This window comes from Antennarius striatus, chromosome 13 (assembly GCF_040054535.1).
Source record: "Antennarius striatus isolate MH-2024 chromosome 13, ASM4005453v1, whole genome shotgun sequence".
NCBI classification, from domain to species: domain Eukaryota; kingdom Metazoa; phylum Chordata; class Actinopteri; order Lophiiformes; family Antennariidae; genus Antennarius; species Antennarius striatus.
In genome coordinates, this window is record NC_090788.1 from 17,832,155 (window position 1) to 17,851,982 (window position 19,828).

The following is a 19,828-nucleotide window of genomic DNA, read 5'->3' on the forward strand; positions in this document are numbered from 1 at the left end:
ATGGAGTTCATGAAGTAGTAATGCAAATGTCACATAATATGATGACAAACGTACTACTGTGAAATGCTGCATTCACCAACTTGACAAAAAGTAGCATTATTTTTATCACACTGACGTGAAGGGGGTCATAATAAATGCACTTTTAATTTGAGAGAGGCATTCATGGATCAAGTAACGTGGGGCATTGTTTCTTCCCACATCAACGTTTTCATTTCACTGATCACACAAACTCAACATGTGGAACACAATGTAAGACACAAACAAGGCATAATAAAAATATATTTTGTCCAATTCACAAATCACTTACTGCAAGAAATATAAACATTATTTTATATAATCTTGAATGCACATTTCTTCCATTTGCTGTAAACAGTGAATGCATTGAAAGGCCCAGTTTGTAGGATTTATTTGTATTTAATGGTGCGGTACAAACTGTAATTGTCACTGTCTCGTGTACGGCAGCCAGAAAAAAACAGAACTTTTCAATCACGTTCTATATCTAAAACATAAATGTGATTATTCCTAGTTTGTTAATGAAAAAATAATTCAGAACATTTTTTTTACCCATAGGTCCAGACCTGTAAAAGAAAAATATGTATTTGAACTTTGCTGTGTTGGGATGTTTCTGGGTGACAATCATGTTGTACCAAAAAAAACATCAGACAATCAAGCAAGGTCAGAACTCTACAAAGACATCATGACCAACACGACTGTCTTGATGTCAATCTGAGCTACACCGACTGCTGCTCCCTCTCTTCTTTCTGTCTGATGTGCGTCGCCTCTCAACCATTATGCTCTTGACGTGCAGCCAAGTTTGATAGGCCCCACCCCCTTATACTTTGAAATGTTAAAACTACCGGTAATAGGAGCATTATTACCAAATAACTATATACATAAAGATTCTGCATTTAAAAGGAGAATGAGCTTTTCTTTAAAAGGATCAACACAAGTTTTATTCCCTGGTCATCAAATACTGACACTGCACAATGTACTTTCTACACTTCAGTGTGTCTACAGGTGTTCCCTGTAATCAATGTGTCAAGACATGCTTTTTGATTTCAGTGCCATTGTTTAGAGGTTAGTTTAGCCAAAAAGAAGTTGTGTGACTCACATGTGGCCACATCATATATGTGTCTGACATTCAGTGACAAGTTTCAAAATAAACATACATTAATAGCTGCAAAATAAATCACAGATTAGATGAAATAGAAGAATACTATGTGGGTCCTCTGTCTCTGAAAGGGTCAGCAAAAATAACATTATTACTGATGTGTAATCTTTTACTTAATTGGCAATATTGATAAGACATGTACTGCAGGCTGGAACTGCAACTGCATTTTAGAATGAGGTTAATGCAATAAGACATGATTAAACATGAGAAAAAGAGTGAAATAACATTCATTGAGCATAAAGGACAAAAAAAATTGGCCAGTACTTTATTTTGAAAAGAAAAACTCAAGTACTTGGAGCTAAAGATGCAAAAAAAACCCCACAGCAGCCAGCACTGTGAAAATGCATTATCGTCCAAATTTAAAATGACATTAACAAACATTTAGAAACTTTGACCGTCTTCACCTGATACTCGTGCATCAGAATACACATATCAAATTACATATATTTACCATGAGTTAAAAAGCATCCTCAAAATAAAGACTGTTTCATAAAACTGCAGGGGATGACAAATGGACAATTTAAAATATTCCTGAAAAAAATTTGGACTCCTTTAGTTCATGTTCATAGTTTATGGGGCGGCAGTGGCTCAGTGGTAAAGCAGGCGGTAGAGCGGGTCGTCCTATGATTTCAAGATCGGCGGTTCGATTCCCGCTCCCGCCCAAAAAAAATACCCGGAGGTGAGCTGACAGTGGGAGGTGTCAGCTCACCTCTGGAGCACTGCCGAGGCGCCCTTGAGCAAGGTGCCGTCCCCTTTACAAATTGCTCATTTAAGGCGCACCAAGATGGAGCTGCCTGCCACTCTACCTCCCCTGCATGCCTACAGGCCCCCTTGTGTATGTGTGTGTGTGCTACAGGGGCCTGTACACACTAATATATATATGCATGCGTTTGAATCAGTAGCTAGAGTGTGCATTCTTAATTTCCCTTCGGGGATCAAAACAGTATATAAAATTAAAATTTAAATTAAATGTGAGGCTCTGCATGCATTTTTCAAAGTAAGGCTCTCCAGAAGGGAGTAACAGATTCTGCATCATCAAGTCAGCCAAATCTTGTCCTCTTAAAACATCTGCAATCCAGAAAGTGATACTGTATAATCCAAGAATGACACCAGCATAGGATTTCACTAAAACAACAAAATGGTGCCTTGCACGATGCTTTCAACATTCCATCGACCTTGCACAGACTGAACGCTACAGCTTAGGTCTGGTCACTCTTTTCTGCCAATGAAGTAGGGAAATTCTACATATAATTTACATTCACATTACTATTTTTAAAGCTCTCTCATGACAGGGAGGACTGACAGAGCAGGACGTCAACTTTCGATACATCAGGAGGTGGCGTATGCAAAGTTAACAGTACTAACTTGAATTCGATACCAATTTATGCGATCGTCACAAAACATGAAATAAAAAGAAAAAAGAAAGATTTCACTGCTGTGGAGACACACAGATGAAGGCTGTTATCACAAGTGCACATAGTCAAGCTGCCAGGAATGTAACCAAGACAGTCCCCTAAAGCAGCAGTTATGAACCAGCACAAGCAGAAACAACTGGTCACCCAGTACGAGTCTTCTGAAACACCAACACGCTTCCTGTCTGCAAAACGAGCCCTGACACCAGACAGCCTATGAGTAGCCCAAGCTCACGGCAACCAAACTAGGGTAACACAAAAAAAATAAAATAAAAGGAATAATGTCAATTATGGCTTCATAAATCCTCCCTGCAACACTACAGGTTTTCAAGGACGGTGTGATTTATTTTATTACTTTCCCCAGGAAGGGATTAACACCAGTGAGAGACTGGGAGCTGAGTCAAAGAAACTCAGACAGACAGGCTGAAAGGCATGCCGCATGTTCTAACGCTTCCTACAAATCTCCGTCGTCCTCATCCCCGTTGTTAATGTCGTAGTGCAGAAAGGCCTCCTTCTCGGGTGACGTGGCCTCCGACTCATGTTCACGCTTGAAGCTGTTCATCTCCGTTTCAGGAGAGGTGCGTGCCGCATTTGCTTCAGCGCTATGATGGATGCCGTAGCCGAAGTAGATCACAAAACCTGAGAATGCAAACCAAGACACAGCTTCAGTGTGTGAAAGATGGTTACTAGATTAAATTCAGGTTTATGGACTGAAGAAGCCTCTTTGGTTGTAGGTGAAATGTCTTCAAGCTTTCATTACAAGTCCAGTTGCATTTATTCAACAAAGAGCTTTACGGATTTAAGATTTAATTATACTCAACTGCCATCAACAAAATTTGTATTGATATTAAAGAGTAGTGTGAATGTGGTCCGGAGACATCCTCCTCTCTCCGATTGGTTGTGCATTCAGGTGCATTTATAAAGTCTGTGAGACTATTTTATGCAGTTTGCAGCCTTGTCTGGCTGGTACTCCAGCTGGTACTCCAGCAGAAAGCCTGAAACCAGCTTTTTCTGCAGTCGTCTGAAAATGAGCAGTGCATCACTGAGGAGGATGTTACGAGCAGTGAACCCTCACCTAAGACCTAGGAGAGAGCAGGGGAGGTATTCCTGCCAGGCACATTCCTGTGGTCACACATAACGAGTCCCTGTCAATCTTTTCCAGCTCCTCTCTTGACCTCAGAGCTGAAGTCCTTCACATTTGCGGGGTTCGGAAGCCCTGAGACTGGATTCCCCCATTGTTCCCCTCAGGACGTCCTGCAGCTGGCCCCTTTGAAAGGCCGCTGCTCATTCCGACAGTGTGTCTGTAAAATATTGGCTCACAATTTGGGCTTCCTGTGACATGCAGACCTTGTATGCATGAAGGTTCCACACAGGGAACACAGGAAGGTGTAGGCGGTACTAAACTCATTGATGACCTGAACGGGTCACACCGTCACCACTGACGTGAGGGCCCTTACATCATTTTCCCTTTTAAAGAAATTTAGTGTTCTTATTACAAAATGGCCATAAAAACATAATAAATTAATAAAAATGAAACAGTATATAATAAAATGTTATTGAAAAGATCTGATGAGATAAAACTGAAAAAAAATCGTCACATTTTTATGAGACTTAGTACACAGGGGTAAAAACATTTGTACATTTTTTTAAAGGGACCTCTTTAAATAGGAATCGCTGAAAAGAAATATAATTAAAATCAGTATAAAATTTTGACATCTTGTCTCATCATTGTCCAGTACCTCAGAAAAAAGAATGTAAAAACACCACTGAATAAAAATGGAGGAAGGAAAGTTTCCAAGTTTCCCTCTCACGTGTTACTCACACTTCAATTACAAAAAAATTTGATGAACCACTTTAATGACCCTACAATTGACTTAGGTTTATTTTCTACCTCCACAAAGGATACTGACTGATCAGCTTTCAGATCTTTGCTGTCCTCAGTTAGCATAATTGTAAACAAAAAAAAAAGAAAAGAAAAAACAAACTTGAGAGATATTTATGAAACTTAGTGAGAAGTTGGCACAAATGGCAATAAATAAGTCACTGCATTTATTTATTGCCATTTGTACCTGCACATGTGTCAAACTCAAGGCCCAGGAGCCAAATGTGGCCTGCTATATCATTTTATGTGGCATTGAATGACACTTAGTTACATTTTTAAGCTACATCTGGCCCTTTGAGGACAGCCATGATGCTGATGTGTCCCTCGGTGAAAATGAGTTTGACACCCCTGCCTTAAGGATTTGATCTTTAGGTATCAATATACTATCTGAAATGTGACGATGAGTTTAAAGCTTGGACAAAAACATTTATGACAATAGAAAATGGCCCCATACCTATTACCATCCAGATACAAAACCGTATCCAAGTCCCTCTGTCCAGCTGCATCATGAGGTAAACATTGACAAACATGCTGATCACTGGAATAAAGGGCAGCAGCGGAACCTAAAAAGTGCAATAACACAGAAAGCAATTATGATGGCCTGTGTTAAGACATTACAAATACATGCATTTCATGAAAGGATCACAAATGTTGCTGAAAAAGACCCAAAACAGTCCTTCAAATTTACAATGTCCTACACAGACTGAGTTTGTGGAATCAAACCTTGAAGGAAAGTTTTATCTTGCTCTCAGGTTGTCTCCAGATGATAAAAGTGAGCAGCAGACACACCACAGCGATGATGGTGAGGGCTATGACATTCCACACAGCTGTGCCCCCCTGCACTGCCAGGATACTGAATACCAGGATCAACACTCCTGCAGAAATGCATGCATTCCTTATTAGTTAATGTGTACAAGTTAACACTCAGGACTCATGAAACATTCATCTGGATTCTTTACTGAAGCACCAACACCATAACTCTTCAGTAAGCATTTATAATATACCGTCACTATAATGATCACCTACCCATGATAGAGACACAGATGTTGACGGTGAAACCTGACAGTTTGGAAGGCTCAGGGTTGTCTGGAAACAGGACGTTCTTGAAGCCGAACCTCTCCTCCACACCGGGAAGAATACCTATACTGGGGGTACTGATGTTGTCACTGAGCTCTGCTTCTTCCTGGGTGTCTGCCATCTGATATACCACACTGGGCTGCTCCGGTTGGTACCTGATGCACCAAAACACAAAGAATGAGCTGCATTAACCAATAATACTAACCATTGTTACTTCATTAAATTGTTTGCTTTAGTGGTTTGGCAACGATAAGAAGTGCATTGTGCAATGCTAGTGCACATTAGTCTAAGTAATGGGCAATGAGATACACATTAATTTAACTGAAAAAAATATATATAATAAGACATGTGCTGTCTGCCCACTAACCTGAGCACCAGGACGCAGGCAGCCACTAATGTGTAGGCCAGGAGCGTCCCTATTGACATGAGGTCTACCAGATCCTTCAGGTCAAAGAGGAAGGCCATGATAGCTTCAAGCAGACAAGAAGAAGAGCAAATCAAAGTGAGAATTGTACTAAAGTGTCAAAAGCGTAATTAAAAAAAGTGTCAAATGTGTATGTGTGTACACATCTATATGCACTTTTTCCTTCCTTTTTGAAGGCAGTCCTCCATCCATCTCATCTAACATCAATTTATATCTATTTTATTCCTCACTGTGTCATCTTACCAGACAAGACCCCGGCGCTCAGGGTGGATGTTATGGGAGATTTCCTCTCACTGACACGGGCCAGAAAGGAGAAGAGCAGACCATCGCGGGCCATGGCAAAGATGACACGGGGTAGCGGGAACATGGAACCCAACAGACTGATGGCAAGCGTGGAAAGCGTTAGATGCGATTGACAGTTCCAAAAATGAAAGTAAAATCAAGTCAGGGCAAAGAAGTAGAAAAAGGACGACAATATGCGTGACAACAATATAGTTTAAGATTTGTGGTGGGAGAACAGGACAGAAGGTTGTCAGTATGTAGAGCAGCAGGAACATGATGTTGGACCAACAGAATTCTGTTACCAGCATGCACAATTCCCTTTTAAAAAGTAAATGTTTCACATGCATTTACAGTTCTTTTACTTATTATAACAGCATGCAATTTTATTTTGAATTTACTATCCTTGTCTTTTGAGCTGTAGTTAGGAAATTTTCAGTAATTCTAAACAATGGGCCATGCAAAAAGTAATAATTCATCCAAACTAATAGCATCAACCAACTACAATGCCTCCAGGCTGTATGAGACTGGACGACAGACAGTAGGTAATGCCTTGTCATGCTGTAGAGCTGATTTTAACATAATAAAATTTTTTTAAAAAAAAGAGTTAAAATAATCTGCACAATCTTGGAGAATTATATTAAAAAAACTATAATTATAATAACAATAATAGCAATAACCTGGCACGGCTAGGCCCACCTACTGGAAAGAAATTCTTAGTGAACACATGCATGTTAGTATCTCACCTGCCCCTATGCCAGAGGTGAGGGTGGCGGTTAGCGGTGTTTTGCTGTGGGGGCCGATGTTGGCCATGAGCTTAATTAGCAGCCCACAGTCAGCCATAGCCCAGATCACACGGAGACAGGATATAATATAAACACATACACCTGTTGGGAATTTCCATATAACAATGGAAACGACCACAAAACGCATTTGCTTACACAAACATAAATAGCACAGCACTTGTCCATCTAGTTCTTGTCTATCACATAATTTTCTGAACACAAGAGTACAGTATAAGTACAGCACATAGATAACTGATACATGTTAGGCTGAGTCAGGCGGCTGGTGCCTCAAGGACAGTCTCATCCAAAACACTATAAAGATCACAGCCAATAAACATTCGGGGCTCTCCTCCAGAGATTTGTTGCTGTGTCTGTTGAAGAGCCCAGCGCTGTATCCTCATCAACTTGTAAACTGCTGAACTTCTCCAGTAAACTCTTTTTTGTACAGTTTGTCTCATTATTGAATATACACCTCTCAACAGGGCTAAAGAACCGAAGAGGGTTTTGTTCAGAGCAAAACCCTAACACACCCAAAAGACCGCATTTTAACACACATTAACAGAAACATGCATGTACAGTAATACCACAAAACCATTAGAAACCTGAAAGCTGATTTAGATGTTGACCATTTGTGAGACAAACTAATGTTACACAATGACATACATACTTAACGCTGATGGTCAAATATTTTTAGCAATGATTTTATTTTTAGTTGAGGGGTCAAGTCGCTTCTGAGATTAAAAAAAACAACAAACCTGTCAGTCTCACTTGCAGGAATTCAAGTGAATCGGACGCGAGGAACAACATGACATGGGCATATTTTGTTAAACTGATAAAAAATTTATACAGGTGTGTGTGTGTGTGTGTGTGTACCTAGTAGACAAAGCACAGAGGGAGCCAACAGCCACGGCAAATTTAGCTCCATCCCAGCCAACGTATTTAAATGCTGCTGGCAAAGGGCTTTTGTTGTCCAGCAGGTAGTACGGCATCATGAGGGTCAGCGCTGCAGAAACGCCAAAGTACGCTACGAAGCAGATGAGCAGCGACGACACGATGCCGATGGGAATGGCTCTCTGGGGATTTTTCACTTCTTCACCTAGGGCAGAGACGGTGATCACAGTTAATAAAAAAAAAAAAAGTGGCAAAAGTACAACTTCCCTTCCCCTTTATTACTTCACATGGAATTTTGAAAATATGTTTGGACTGTTTGGATTTCGCTTTTTTGACATTTTTGAAATCTTTATGGTCTCTTTTTGCGATTTTAATGTGAGCTTTCAACAATCGAATGGCATCTTCCTTGGTTTTATCATCTGCTGTGTGATTGATAAGTCCTCACCATTTTGATGAAAAAAACCCAAAAATATTTCATTATCAGCTGTTTCACTGATATATCTCAAAGTCAGCTGCCGTATCACTTATTGTTGATTATTAATCACTCATAATTTAAGATCTGAGCAGATTATAGATCATTTAACTACATTCATTTAATAATTACGGTTGTATCATCAGAATTCTAGTTAATAATGACAACTGGGTAAACAAATGGAAACTTGGTTATTTTTCAAAATTTGAACAACATTTATTTTTCCCTTTACATCCGCAAGACTGAAACACCCGACTGTTCAGCTGCAGACGGTTATGTAACACGGCTACTTACGCAAACACAAATTGCTCAGTGGTGAAAGAACATTGTGATGATGGAGTGTATTTCATTTGCAATGGCAAGCTCCGCTGATCTGCCCATATTTGTAGAAGGCTGAAGTCAACAGGGTAACACTAGCAACAGCTGTGTGGATGTGTGTGTGCCTATATCTATACATGTGAAGGGGGGTGGGATATTGGCCCTACGCCAACTTCAATCTAGCTTTTTTCAAATGCACAGACATGCACATACGGTACAACGTCTTCAGATACAGATTTGGTTCAACAGATTAATAGAATGTCCCAGCATGTCTAACTAAAGCAGGAAGTTAAGGAATTCTGGAAAAAGAGGTGGGAATGGCTGCTGGCCAGGGAGTAGAACCCTATAACAGCCTTATGTAGAACTACTTCAAGACTCCCTCATTTGTAACTCTACATTTTGCACAAACCTGTTTGGGTAAAGAATGTTCCCCTTCAAGTCCGTTACAGTATTTTCCGCACTATAAGGTGCACCGGATTATAAGGCGCACACAATAAAAAATAAATAAAATTTATTTGATAAACTGCAGCGGATGTAGTTGTGCAATCCGTCCACTAGATAGAGCCACGATGCTCAGGCGGTCATGATTGCATTCATGACTTCCTGACTACCTTTGAATGGCCCCTATTGTTATGTCGATAAGCCATTCTGAGCCTCATCAAGGAAACCTGATCCCTTGATCACTTTGCCATCTTAGAAAGAAGTCAACACGCATATTAAAAAACCTGACATTAAAAACTGGTTAAATTCATTACGAGTGCAGTCAGTGCGAACAGAGCGGATTATTTCCTGATCTGAAGTTCGAAGCAGATATTTAAGCTCCGACGTTCGTCTTTGTTTATTAATTAAATATTGCTTGGATCGATCGGTAGTCCAGTTGGAGGTGAGGTGCAGCTATTTGCTGATGTGTGTCCTAAACAATTTTTTAACTAGTTTTTAATGTCAGGCTGCTAGTTTACTGGCAAATATGACGCTGTTTTACTCCTAGAACTGACTTTAACGTCGGTGTCTCACCGCCGTGAATCTCACCGCATGTTGCTGTAGACAGAATACACAAGCCTGAATGCGCCCCTCCACCGCCCCCCAGAGCTATCAACTACATTTGTAGATCAATTACAGTACAGTAGACACCTTTGTCTAGCAGTGACTGCTCTTGAAAAGGCTGGAAGTTCAGTTTTGAGGGTCTTTCATTCACCTTTAAGCCAGTTTCTCCGTGTGTTTCCACAGACTAATAGAATGGACCGTCACTAGATTCCAGATGACAGCACAATGGCATTTTTTAAACCAATTAAGTTTAAAGGGGGTTATTTCCGACGCCAAATAGTTAGGAAATACTTAGGTCAGTCAGTCAAACTTTATTAATAGAATTGTTGAAAGTTCCTTATGTTTTGCTACGTAATCACCGGTGCTCCTACGGTCTGCTCTACCGTCTGAGAGCAGGTCAGTCAGAGCCGGGACTTCGGTGACGCCCCTCGACTACCGTTATTAGGGGCCGTGGGCCCGAGTGCCTTGAGGGGGCTCCTCTGGTGGCGGAGTGCGGCATGACTGGCGGCCAGACTGCCGGCTTTTTTTCAGCGATCATGTTTTTAACCAATATTAACATGAATATTAATCCATATATAAGACGCACCAGATTATAAGGCGCACTACGGATCTATGAGGAAATTTTAGGCTTTTAGGTGTGTCTTACAGTGCGGAAAATACGGTATATATATCCTTAACCTGTATCGCAGCACATTTAGGCTGCATGCACTGATTACTCACAAACCCTCAGACTCCACCTCTTATGTAATATTCCTGGATGTTTAGATAGGTGTGGGATTGAAACTGTTCCAACTCCAGATTCAGTTACACCCCTAAACGAAACATACCCATTACAAAGGGGAAATGATTCGAAGAGTGGGGGGAAAAAAAGAGGCCAGTAGAAAGTGTTTTCTTTATAGGACTGACCTGTGGTGGCGATGCAGTCAAATCCAACAAAGGCGTAAAAGCAAGTAGCAGCTCCTGAAAGGACCCCTGTGACACCAAATGGCATGAAGCCGCCCAATCCCAAACTCTCTTTGGTTAACAGGATGTCTGTTAGACTGAACAGCAAAGAAAGAACTAATTATTCAGAAACAACTTGAGACCTTCTCAGCTGAGGCATGTCCTGTAGATTTGATCAAATACAGAATTTCAAATAAAATATGATTCAAATGCAAATTCTTACTTGAGACTGGAGTTACTAGTGTAGTTACTGCGTAGGATTTCGTCGGGATCTATTTGCCAGTTCTTTAGTGTACCTTTGACAAGTCCAGAAATCACCATGAACAGCAAAACTAGGATGTTGATGCAGGTAAAAACCTTGTTCACCATTGCTGACTCTTTGACCCCAAATGCAAGAAGACCTTGAAAAAAAGATAAAAAAAAAAAAATTGTTCTGAAATTGATGATCTATTGTAAACATTTGCAATGAATCAACTATTATTTTAAAAGTTTGAAAAACATTTAAAGGTCATGTTTGATTAACTCTGGTGAGTGAGTTAAGCATGGCCTTTCTGAATATGTTTCAAGATAGGGAAAGGAAAAAAAAGAAATAAGGGTGCGTACCTGTTAGGGTGATTATGATGAGAACAGCAAACATGTCAGGGTACTCTGCTAAAATGCCCGGTGCCCTCATAGTCATGTACGTTCTGCAGAACTGCTCTATGTGCTTCCCTATCAACTCATCAAAGGTAGCGCTCCATGCACGGGCCACGCTGGACGTACCTGAAATAAAGATCACTTCAGGAAAAAACTTTCTGCTCTTTCCAATTTTGTCACCAAGCTCATGATTCTGTTGTTGTATCTTCCCATTCGACTCACACAATTAAAAATAGTGCTTGGACATTCTTACCAATGATATAGGAGAGGATGAGGTTCCATCCAGTGATGAAGGCCCAGAGTTCCCCTACAGTCACATAGGAGTAAAGATAAGCTGAACCTGTCTTGGGAACTCGAGCTCCAAATTCTGCATAGCACAGACCGGCCAAGACAGAGGCTAAGGCTGCTATCAGGAAAGACAGAACGATAGCAGGACCTATGGGGATGGAGGATAAAATTTGATTTTAGGCTTTAGGCATAGTCATACACTTTTTTTTAATCATTTAGATTGACTCAATGTACCTGAATTTTCTCGAGCTACAGCGCCAGCTAGCACATAGACACCAGCACCCAACGTGCTGCCCACACCCAGAGCCACCAGGTCAAAAGTGTTGAGGCATCGGGACAGACGGGAGTCTTCTGAGTTACAGTCCACCACTTTCAGCCTCAGCAGTTGCTTCCCAAACCCCACAAGCTTTTTCAGTGCCATGGATCTCCCTCACAGAGGAGAGGGGAAGGGTAGGAGGTGTACCAGGGTTCCAAGGTCACAAGGGAGAAGGAAAGAGGTCACATACACCCTACAGGGAGGTAAAGATAACAACAGAATATAGTTGACTACAGCCTTTTAAAATGAGAACTTTTTATTGCCACCGGCCGTCAATCGTTTCCTTTATGTCTCAACATTATTCCAATACGAAATCCAAACACTAGTATTTCAAATCAAATTGCTTTCATTATAAGTTTCATAGTTACTCAAGAACAGCAATATTTCACTATTTCTTATACCGGTAAGAACACCTGAACGTGCTGAGATGCTTTTCTTGAACATCAGTTAGAATACCTTTGCAACAGAAGCCAAAAAGATGAAGGTGATGTTTGTAATATTACAGTGGATGACACTGGATTAACCACAGCAATCTTCATGAATAGGTGCATCAGTTGCAATGTGAAACTTATTGTCAATGTCTTATGAAGGGTTAGCAACTGTGTTTAGCTCAGTATCAGCTACATACAGTGGTATGAAAAACTTTGGGTACCCCTGATCATTTTCAAGATTTTACTTTGTATATTCAGAAAATGATCAATTGGATGTTAAATCAATGCTGATATGTGATGGACTAAAAAAACAACAACCCTAAAACTTGCAACCTAAAGACTCAAAGATTATTTCTATTCTAAGGGGTTTTACTCATGCTTCACAGTTTTATAAGTAAGACACGGTTTCATGGAGCATTACATAATGGAATCAAACTAGGCAAAGAACAGACGCAGGGCCTATAGGGATAATCTTTTCATGTCACTTGACAACTTGCTGACATATATTACATAATGCAATGTAAATCATGGGAGAGGAACTAGAATGAACTGAATGTTCAATGCGAAGAGAATCATAACTCATGACACAGAAACTTTTTCTTGAAACATGCTGTGGAGGCTCCCTTTGTGTTCCTCCAATACACAGGACCTACACTACAACGACACTGTGTGAGTGAAACTAAACAACAACAACAACAACAACAACAAACGGACAAAAAAGATGGAAATTATCTGAGCTACACTTACAGTTCTTACAGAACAATATGTACAGATTTTCTGCATTTTCAAGTCTCCACAGAGATTAAACACATCTCTTACAACAGAAAAACAGAGGCCACCTGCATTATCCAACAGCTCCTGCAAATGACCAAATTCAACTGAAATCATACTGGACCAGTGGTGGGCGGTCAGGGCCCACCACTATGCCCTGACAATAACAGTAAATTATATTTTAATGCAAACACTAAGACAGTGTTCCATCTTTAGATTATAGAGGTTTTATCCAATCAAAATTCAGCTGGCTTATTTTGCCAGGTTGAATTAAATCTGCCCAGGGACTTCAGAATTTAGAATGCAGGACTCTCTGCAATGTGAGAAAACATAGTTAATGGACGGATGTGATAGCCAATCAGATCAGAAGTTGGCTTGCAAAGGCCTGCCAGCTGGCCCCACGTTGTCCTGACATGTACCTGTCCTGTGATCGGATACTCACTCGGAGAAGGCAGTGTTATGCAGATCACAAGAGTCGAGTTAGAGCAGTGGTTCTTAACCTTGTTGGAGGAATTGAACCCTGCCGGTTTCATATGCTCACTTACCGAACCCTTCTTTAGTAATTTTTTTTTTTTTTTTTCAAATTTAAGACATAAGTATATGTTTTACTGGTGTATTTAATGATTTGTGCATTAATATCACCTTTTTCAAAGAACAAAACCAAGACAGTTGATGGACTCACATGAAATGACCTATCTGCAAATCAGTGTGTTTTCTGCTGTTGTTATAGAGAGACCAGTTCAGATATGAGTGGCTTCACCTTGGCAAGTGCTACTCTTATGTCATTTTCACAGCAAAGTCTGTTTCTTTTGTTTTCAATGCAGCTTAAGGAAGTGTCCCTTTATTTTTGCCAGAGCAAGACTAGAGTTGCTCAATTTGACATTGCAAATCATTCAGAACGCTGACTCCCATCACGTTCTGTTATACTGTACAGTACATGTAAATTCACGTTGCACATATTCGTCTGACCACTTTCTTTTTTTGCTCAACATAGTTACTATGAATTAGAATATTAAGAAAGCAATCAGATGATGTACCATCATGACAGCAGAGGTAAAATCTTAATCCCGAGCCCGAGTCCAAGCCCGACCCGGCCCAAAATTCGGCCAGAACCCCTGAGACTGACTCACCGAACCCCTAGGGTTCGATCAAACCCAGGTTAAGAACCACTGGGTTGGAGCGTAGAGCTTTAGGAGAAATCTGCAAGCATTTTGAACGTGGAAAATCTACTTGCTTTTTGCTCCCACAATAGCTGAAGGAGGACAAAACGAAGATTTGGTTGCAGATATACTCAAAATGCCATCTTCAAGACGCACATTTGAAGAGAAACTAGCTCTTGTGAGAAAAGAGAGACTGGACAGATGTGCTTTCAGCATTGGCCTCAATGCCAATAGAAAATGATTTGCTGCTGGAATTAAAACTCACAGATAAAATGTACAACCAAGTCATCAAAGTGTTCTTGAGTAAAGAAAGGAGAATGGATTTTGTGTTTAGATAAGCTTTTTGAACAGCTGCTTTGTGAGTACAAGAATTTTATTTCATTTTTAGAATGCCATCACTGCTGGAAAATAGCCTGTTTTATACATGATAGCGGTGATGCAACATCATGTAGTAGTGTGTTAGTGTATTTCTGTGTTTGTTTCTCTAGCTGTGGTGTCAAATGATGGTCATCTCAGCCGGTTTTGTTCTGTGACGTCTATAAAGGTGTGGCCGCGTGTTCTTCTGTGCAAGTGACAATAAAAGGAATACGCCTGACACCTCTTCAGAAGTGATGGTTTTTGTCCCATTTGAGAGACGTTATAAACGCCTCAGTCCTGAACACTCCATTAGTGGCAGCGGTGGGAGCCGCTTAAGTATTATGGGATGTATGTATGCAAGTTTGACTAAGTAGAACATCACTGAAGGCCTAAGTGTGAAATGGACAGCCCGCACTGATATTGGTAATATTGTGCTTCCATATAGTGTGGGGGGGTCACATGGACAGATTTTTAAAAAAGGGTCAAAAGTGAAGCTACAGAAGCCCATAAACCTTCCTTTAAAACATCAGTATGATATACAGGTGTATATCAAGCTCAAAAACTGTGGCTTTCTAAAACTCATTTACAGCCACAAGGATTCTGACTCTGTAAACCCAGTACACTGTCCCATTCAGCCATTACTTTGATTAACCAGACACAGGATCACATTTAAATAGTAGCCAATAATACAAATTTATAAAAAGACGAGAAGGAACGAAGAGCTGATGCACTTGGGAACAATTCCCACCCTCCATGGGCCAAACACAAATGACTTTCCCAACTGATTGCAGAGAAGCTTCCCTGGGGCGAACATCTTGCATATGCATATTCCCCATTACCGAGCCCATGTACTGATAGGGAATACTTGAAATTTGGAAGAATAGAGTGAATTAAAATATGCTCTGGAGCAATGGGTTTTACTTTGGGTGAACAGTAATCCAGAGATATGAACTCAGTCAAGTCTGATAGGGACTAGCAGGAGAGGAACACTCTGTCCCACTTCTGGATAATGTCTGGTATGATTCCAGAACCCATTGACACAGCAAACACATAAAAGGTCAGGTGTACAGGGCAGCGGTTATGACACACCTCATGGAAATATCCACATAAGAGTAACCTAAACTGATCACCTTTTTCTTAATTCAGGAAAGATCCAAACCCAAATACAACTTCCAAACTTGATAAAACCCTAGAGCAAACCTCCACCAATGCAGGTTAACATCCTCAATATATCACTGCCCCCACAAACAATAACTAAAATGGTAAATTTAACATTCTAGATCTCCAGATATGGGATTATTACTCTTATCCAGATTAGACTTTGAAACAGAGTAGATCTCATTGGAGATGTCAGAATATAATTTTTGACATAAATTGTAAGTATTATCCAGAACTGTTGCTTTCTTAGTACAGTTGTCTCATCCAGCAACCATCCCCACTGCCTAGCGTATTAAAAGATGTCAATAAATATTCAACAGTCTCATTAGAGTCAGCCTCACCCATTTCCATGGCAATCACAAGAAAATAAATAAATAAAAATAACGCTAACGGCTGTTACACAAATAATACATTCAATTTCAGGACCAGACCAGCTGCAGCTAGAATACCGAGCCCATACGGATATATTATATTCAGCCCAGACTAACAGGCAGATGATTATTACATCAGCTAGTGCACCACATTAGGGTGAAACCTAGAAAGTTTGTTACTAAAAGCCTTCTGTTCAAATAACGGAATGCCATCATAAAGCACAAAAAGTAAACAAACACCGCATGCATGAATGCAAACAGAGTAAAGAAGTCTTTATGAACACTGTGACCCCCGCCTGAGGTGAGTACTGTGGTTTATGCAATAAAAATCTTCTATCAATAAAATAAAAAAAGGAAAAATCATCATCCCAAATAATGACCTGCTAAAGCAAAGAAAAAAACGGTGCATGATGAAATACCTCGCCAATGTTGCAGGTCAATGCCAATAGAGAACAAGCGTTATCTGAAATAGCAGGATGTGGGAAATACACGCAAGTACTTACTTTTAACTGGCTATGGAAACAATCACTTGTCAATCTGATTGTGCAGTCTGAGTGATTAAAAGATTTTTGACTTCATCAGTCTGCAGTGAAGAGCACACACACACACACACACACACACACACACACACACACACACACACACACACACACACACACACACACAGAGTTTAGCAGCCGCCGTTCTGAAATAGAATCTAGAGGAATCACATGCCTTGGCTATTCCAAGCAGCATGCAGAAACCAACGCAGACAAAATGTAGCAGGAGTTGACTGACAGTGGAAATCTTAACGTAGTTCAAAAGTCATAACTCTAGATGCATGTATAACCACAGATGTAATTAAAAGTGCTCTGTTTGCATTGGAGATGCATAAATTTTTAAAACAATGGAACAAACAATTACCTTGAATTTTCATTAAGTATTCCGCACTACTTTCCACCACTGCGTGTGTGGAAAGCATTCAAATGTGCCTGCTTTGCTTGAATTCTCTCAAAACAAATTATGTATTCTTTAATACCTTTGCACAAGCAATGGTTGCAAAATTTTAGCCTTTACAAAGCATGTTCTGTCGTCATTAAGTGTATCTTAGACACACAACCTGCCATTAGTTTCAACATAATATGACAGATGAGAATAAAGTAGTCAGTGGGTGGGAGTGGACGGATGGGAAAGGGGTATAGTCCTTCAGAACCAATGAAAAAATAGAGATAGACCATTCCGAGAATTTCCTGGTTGAACAGGGGGTGCTAGAGAGACGGACTAAATGAATGGGGGTGTTTGTAGATGAAGCCCCAAAATCTGATGTTAATCAGCGATAAAATAATTTTCAACTTTTATTTTGTTTTTAAAAAATTGGAAAACAATAATAGTTTGTTCGATAAGATTTGATGCAGCTTCAGTCGTTGTGACAAAATTTAATTATCTGTAACTCCACACCATGAAGCAATTGAGTGTGGAGTTTAATAGAATATCTCTGCAATTATATGAACCTGATTTACATAAAAGCTTTGGGCGACTTCCAGGAAGGGCGTTAAGTTACAAATACTTAACAGGCTGATTAGAATGGTTTTAGCAGAATGCTAGCAGTTGGTGGGAAAAGGAAAGAATTTCATTATTAAATACAACATTTACACAATCAAAAATCAATTTTGGCCATTTATGTCCACAAGTAGGTTAAAATATATATATATTTCTTAAAGATGCACTATCTCGTCTGTGAGAGCCAGAATTCTTGCTGGTTGGTGGGTGATCAAATACTTATTTCATGTAATAAGATAAAATGAACAATTTAAAAATCATGGTATGATACGCATAAAAGGTCATGTGTACAGAGCAACAATTTTAACGCACCTCTTGGAATGCCCACCTAAGAGTTACTCTTAAACTGACCACTTTTTTTAATCTAGGAAAGATCCAGATGCAGATATAAGTTCCAAACCTGATCTAAGAGACTACGTATAAAACACGAGCGCAAAGTACTTTTTTACCGTTTTTACTCTAATCACTATTTATTGAGCGACCTCTTGAACCTTCCAGTACAAGGGAAGTACTGTAATCGGGACTGAACGGTTTCTATGTAGAATCTGTTAAATCACACGCAGGAACTACTCTGGAAATTACATTTAAACAAACACAAACTTATTTTGGGAGTAACACACTTTTTGGGAAGCCTGTAGGTTGCTCGTGGCATTCCAGAGCGTGCAGGTCAAGAAGAATGCTGTTGTGACTCAGGGAAGTCATCTCCTGAGTCTCAGTGAACCTGAAGGTACACCAGATGCCCTCCAGCGTGTTCCGTGTTGGTTCCATGCAGGCCTGACACAAGCTGACCCACTTTTAGACCAGCTTAATGACTGGAATGGATCTGAACTTATGTTCAAAAGGTCACGTCCAAGTCATGCAAACTACTGTATGATCTAAATTCTTTGAAAAGTTTTTTTTGCTGTTTGTTTTCTAACCATTTTTTAAGCCAATTTCACAGTCTATCCAAAGACACTTTATCAATAATTAAACCATTAAGAGATGCTCTTCGCTATTCTGAGGGTCGCTCTGGGGTTTGTGGTACTGATACTTTAGTAGGCGCCCTTTCTCTGAATGTGTTACCAGTGGATTTTTCACTCCAACACAGACAGAGCCACCCCCCCCCCCCCCCCAGTATCAGCCCCACGGGGGGAAGCTCCAGTCCACCCAGTCAGGATTCACCTCCTCTCATATTACAAGCCCGTGGTTAAACTCGGCTCCTGGACGGAGAATCGCCTAACACATTGATTTTATGCTGGTTGCATCAAAATTAAATTACGCAATCAATTGCAATACTTTGCCGCACATGCGCGTTGAAGGAAAGAGCGGACCTGACGCTGTTAAAATGCGATCTGGCAGACATGATCGTGGTTTTTGTTTTTTGTTTTTTCTTAAATCACAGCGTGGGCGCGTTCGATGCCGTTTAAATTTCACGCATGCTGAAAAGCGCGTGGAGGAGAGAAAAAACAAAACAAAAGTTTTGCGTTACATAACCACGTGTGCTCACGCAGCCCGAGCCCACGCACCGTACCTGGGATGACGTCTTCCTACGGGAGCGCATGGAGCTGTCGCCCGGGAGAAATGACACGGTTCCTTCTTAGGTCGGACTCTGGTGGTCTGCCCCGCCGTGTCGCGTCTTCACAGGTGGACGGGGACACATTGAAGGTTTCGTGTTACACGTTTTTTTTTTTTTTTGCGAGTTCGGATGGAGGAGGGGATACCGATTATCCACGGCCCCGCCTGCTTCATCAGTGTCCAACCGAACTAGTAGGAGCTGACGAAGAGCAAACATCTCATGTCAACTGACTTTTGACCAGAACCGAAAGAAGATATTTCGGTGAATTTGTCATTTCGAGGAAAAAAAAAAAAAAAATTAAGAAATTAAAAGTAAATTTCTAGCATTAACATTTTTTGGAATGAATTTGTGAGTTCTTGCCTCAGATTTTACATAATTCCACCAACACATGGATATTTTATTTTTATGGAAAGTTATGCAGGTGTGAATATAAAGCTCTCAGTCTTGATAGGTTGATCAGAGTAATCCAGACAGGATGGAACCCCACAACCACATCAACTGTCCCACAGCTGACTGGGAGGTGGGTGGTCTCCCTCTTTACCAGAAGAT

The 19,828-nt window shown here is 40.4% G+C and overlaps 1 protein-coding gene across 2 annotated transcripts; it reads right to left on the bottom strand.

Moving 5' to 3' along the window:
- Positions 1 to 265: 265 nt before the first annotated feature.
- slc7a1a (solute carrier family 7 member 1a) lies at positions 266 to 19,769 on the bottom strand. Of its 2 annotated transcripts, none has more exons than XM_068330335.1 (13): positions 19,235 to 19,769; positions 11,856 to 12,130; positions 11,587 to 11,769; positions 11,301 to 11,459; positions 10,921 to 11,098; positions 10,662 to 10,795; positions 7,904 to 8,126; positions 6,210 to 6,346; positions 5,910 to 6,012; positions 5,492 to 5,697; positions 5,189 to 5,340; positions 4,920 to 5,028; positions 266 to 3,222 (listed from the first exon to the last, which is right to left on the bottom strand). In XM_068330335.1, the coding sequence occupies exons 2-13, from the start codon at positions 12,040 to 12,042 to the stop codon at positions 3,038 to 3,040; spliced, it is 1,956 nt and encodes a 651-aa protein (XP_068186436.1). In that variant the 5' UTR covers positions 12,043 to 12,130; positions 19,235 to 19,769; the 3' UTR covers positions 266 to 3,037. The 2 variants fall into 2 exon arrangements, with proteins under 2 accessions (XP_068186436.1, XP_068186437.1); XM_068330336.1 differs by lacking the exon at positions 19,235 to 19,769 and adding an exon at positions 16,689 to 16,763.
- Positions 19,770 to 19,828: the final 59 nt, after the last annotated feature.

Bases quoted from the DNA above. Each gene is read 5' to 3' on its own strand.
- slc7a1a (XM_068330335.1), bottom strand. From the start codon at position 12,042: ATGGCACTGAAAAAGCTTGTGGGGTTTGGGAAGCAACTGCTGAGGCTG. The intron at 8,127-10,661 runs GTCAGTCCTATA...TCTCTGCCCTAG, and splicing joins TGACTGCATCGCCACCACAG to GTGAAGAAGTGAAAAATCCC. The intron at 6,013-6,209 runs GTAAGATGACAC...GTCTGCTTGAAG, and splicing joins GAGCGCCGGGGTCTTGTCTG to CTATCATGGCCTTCCTCTTT.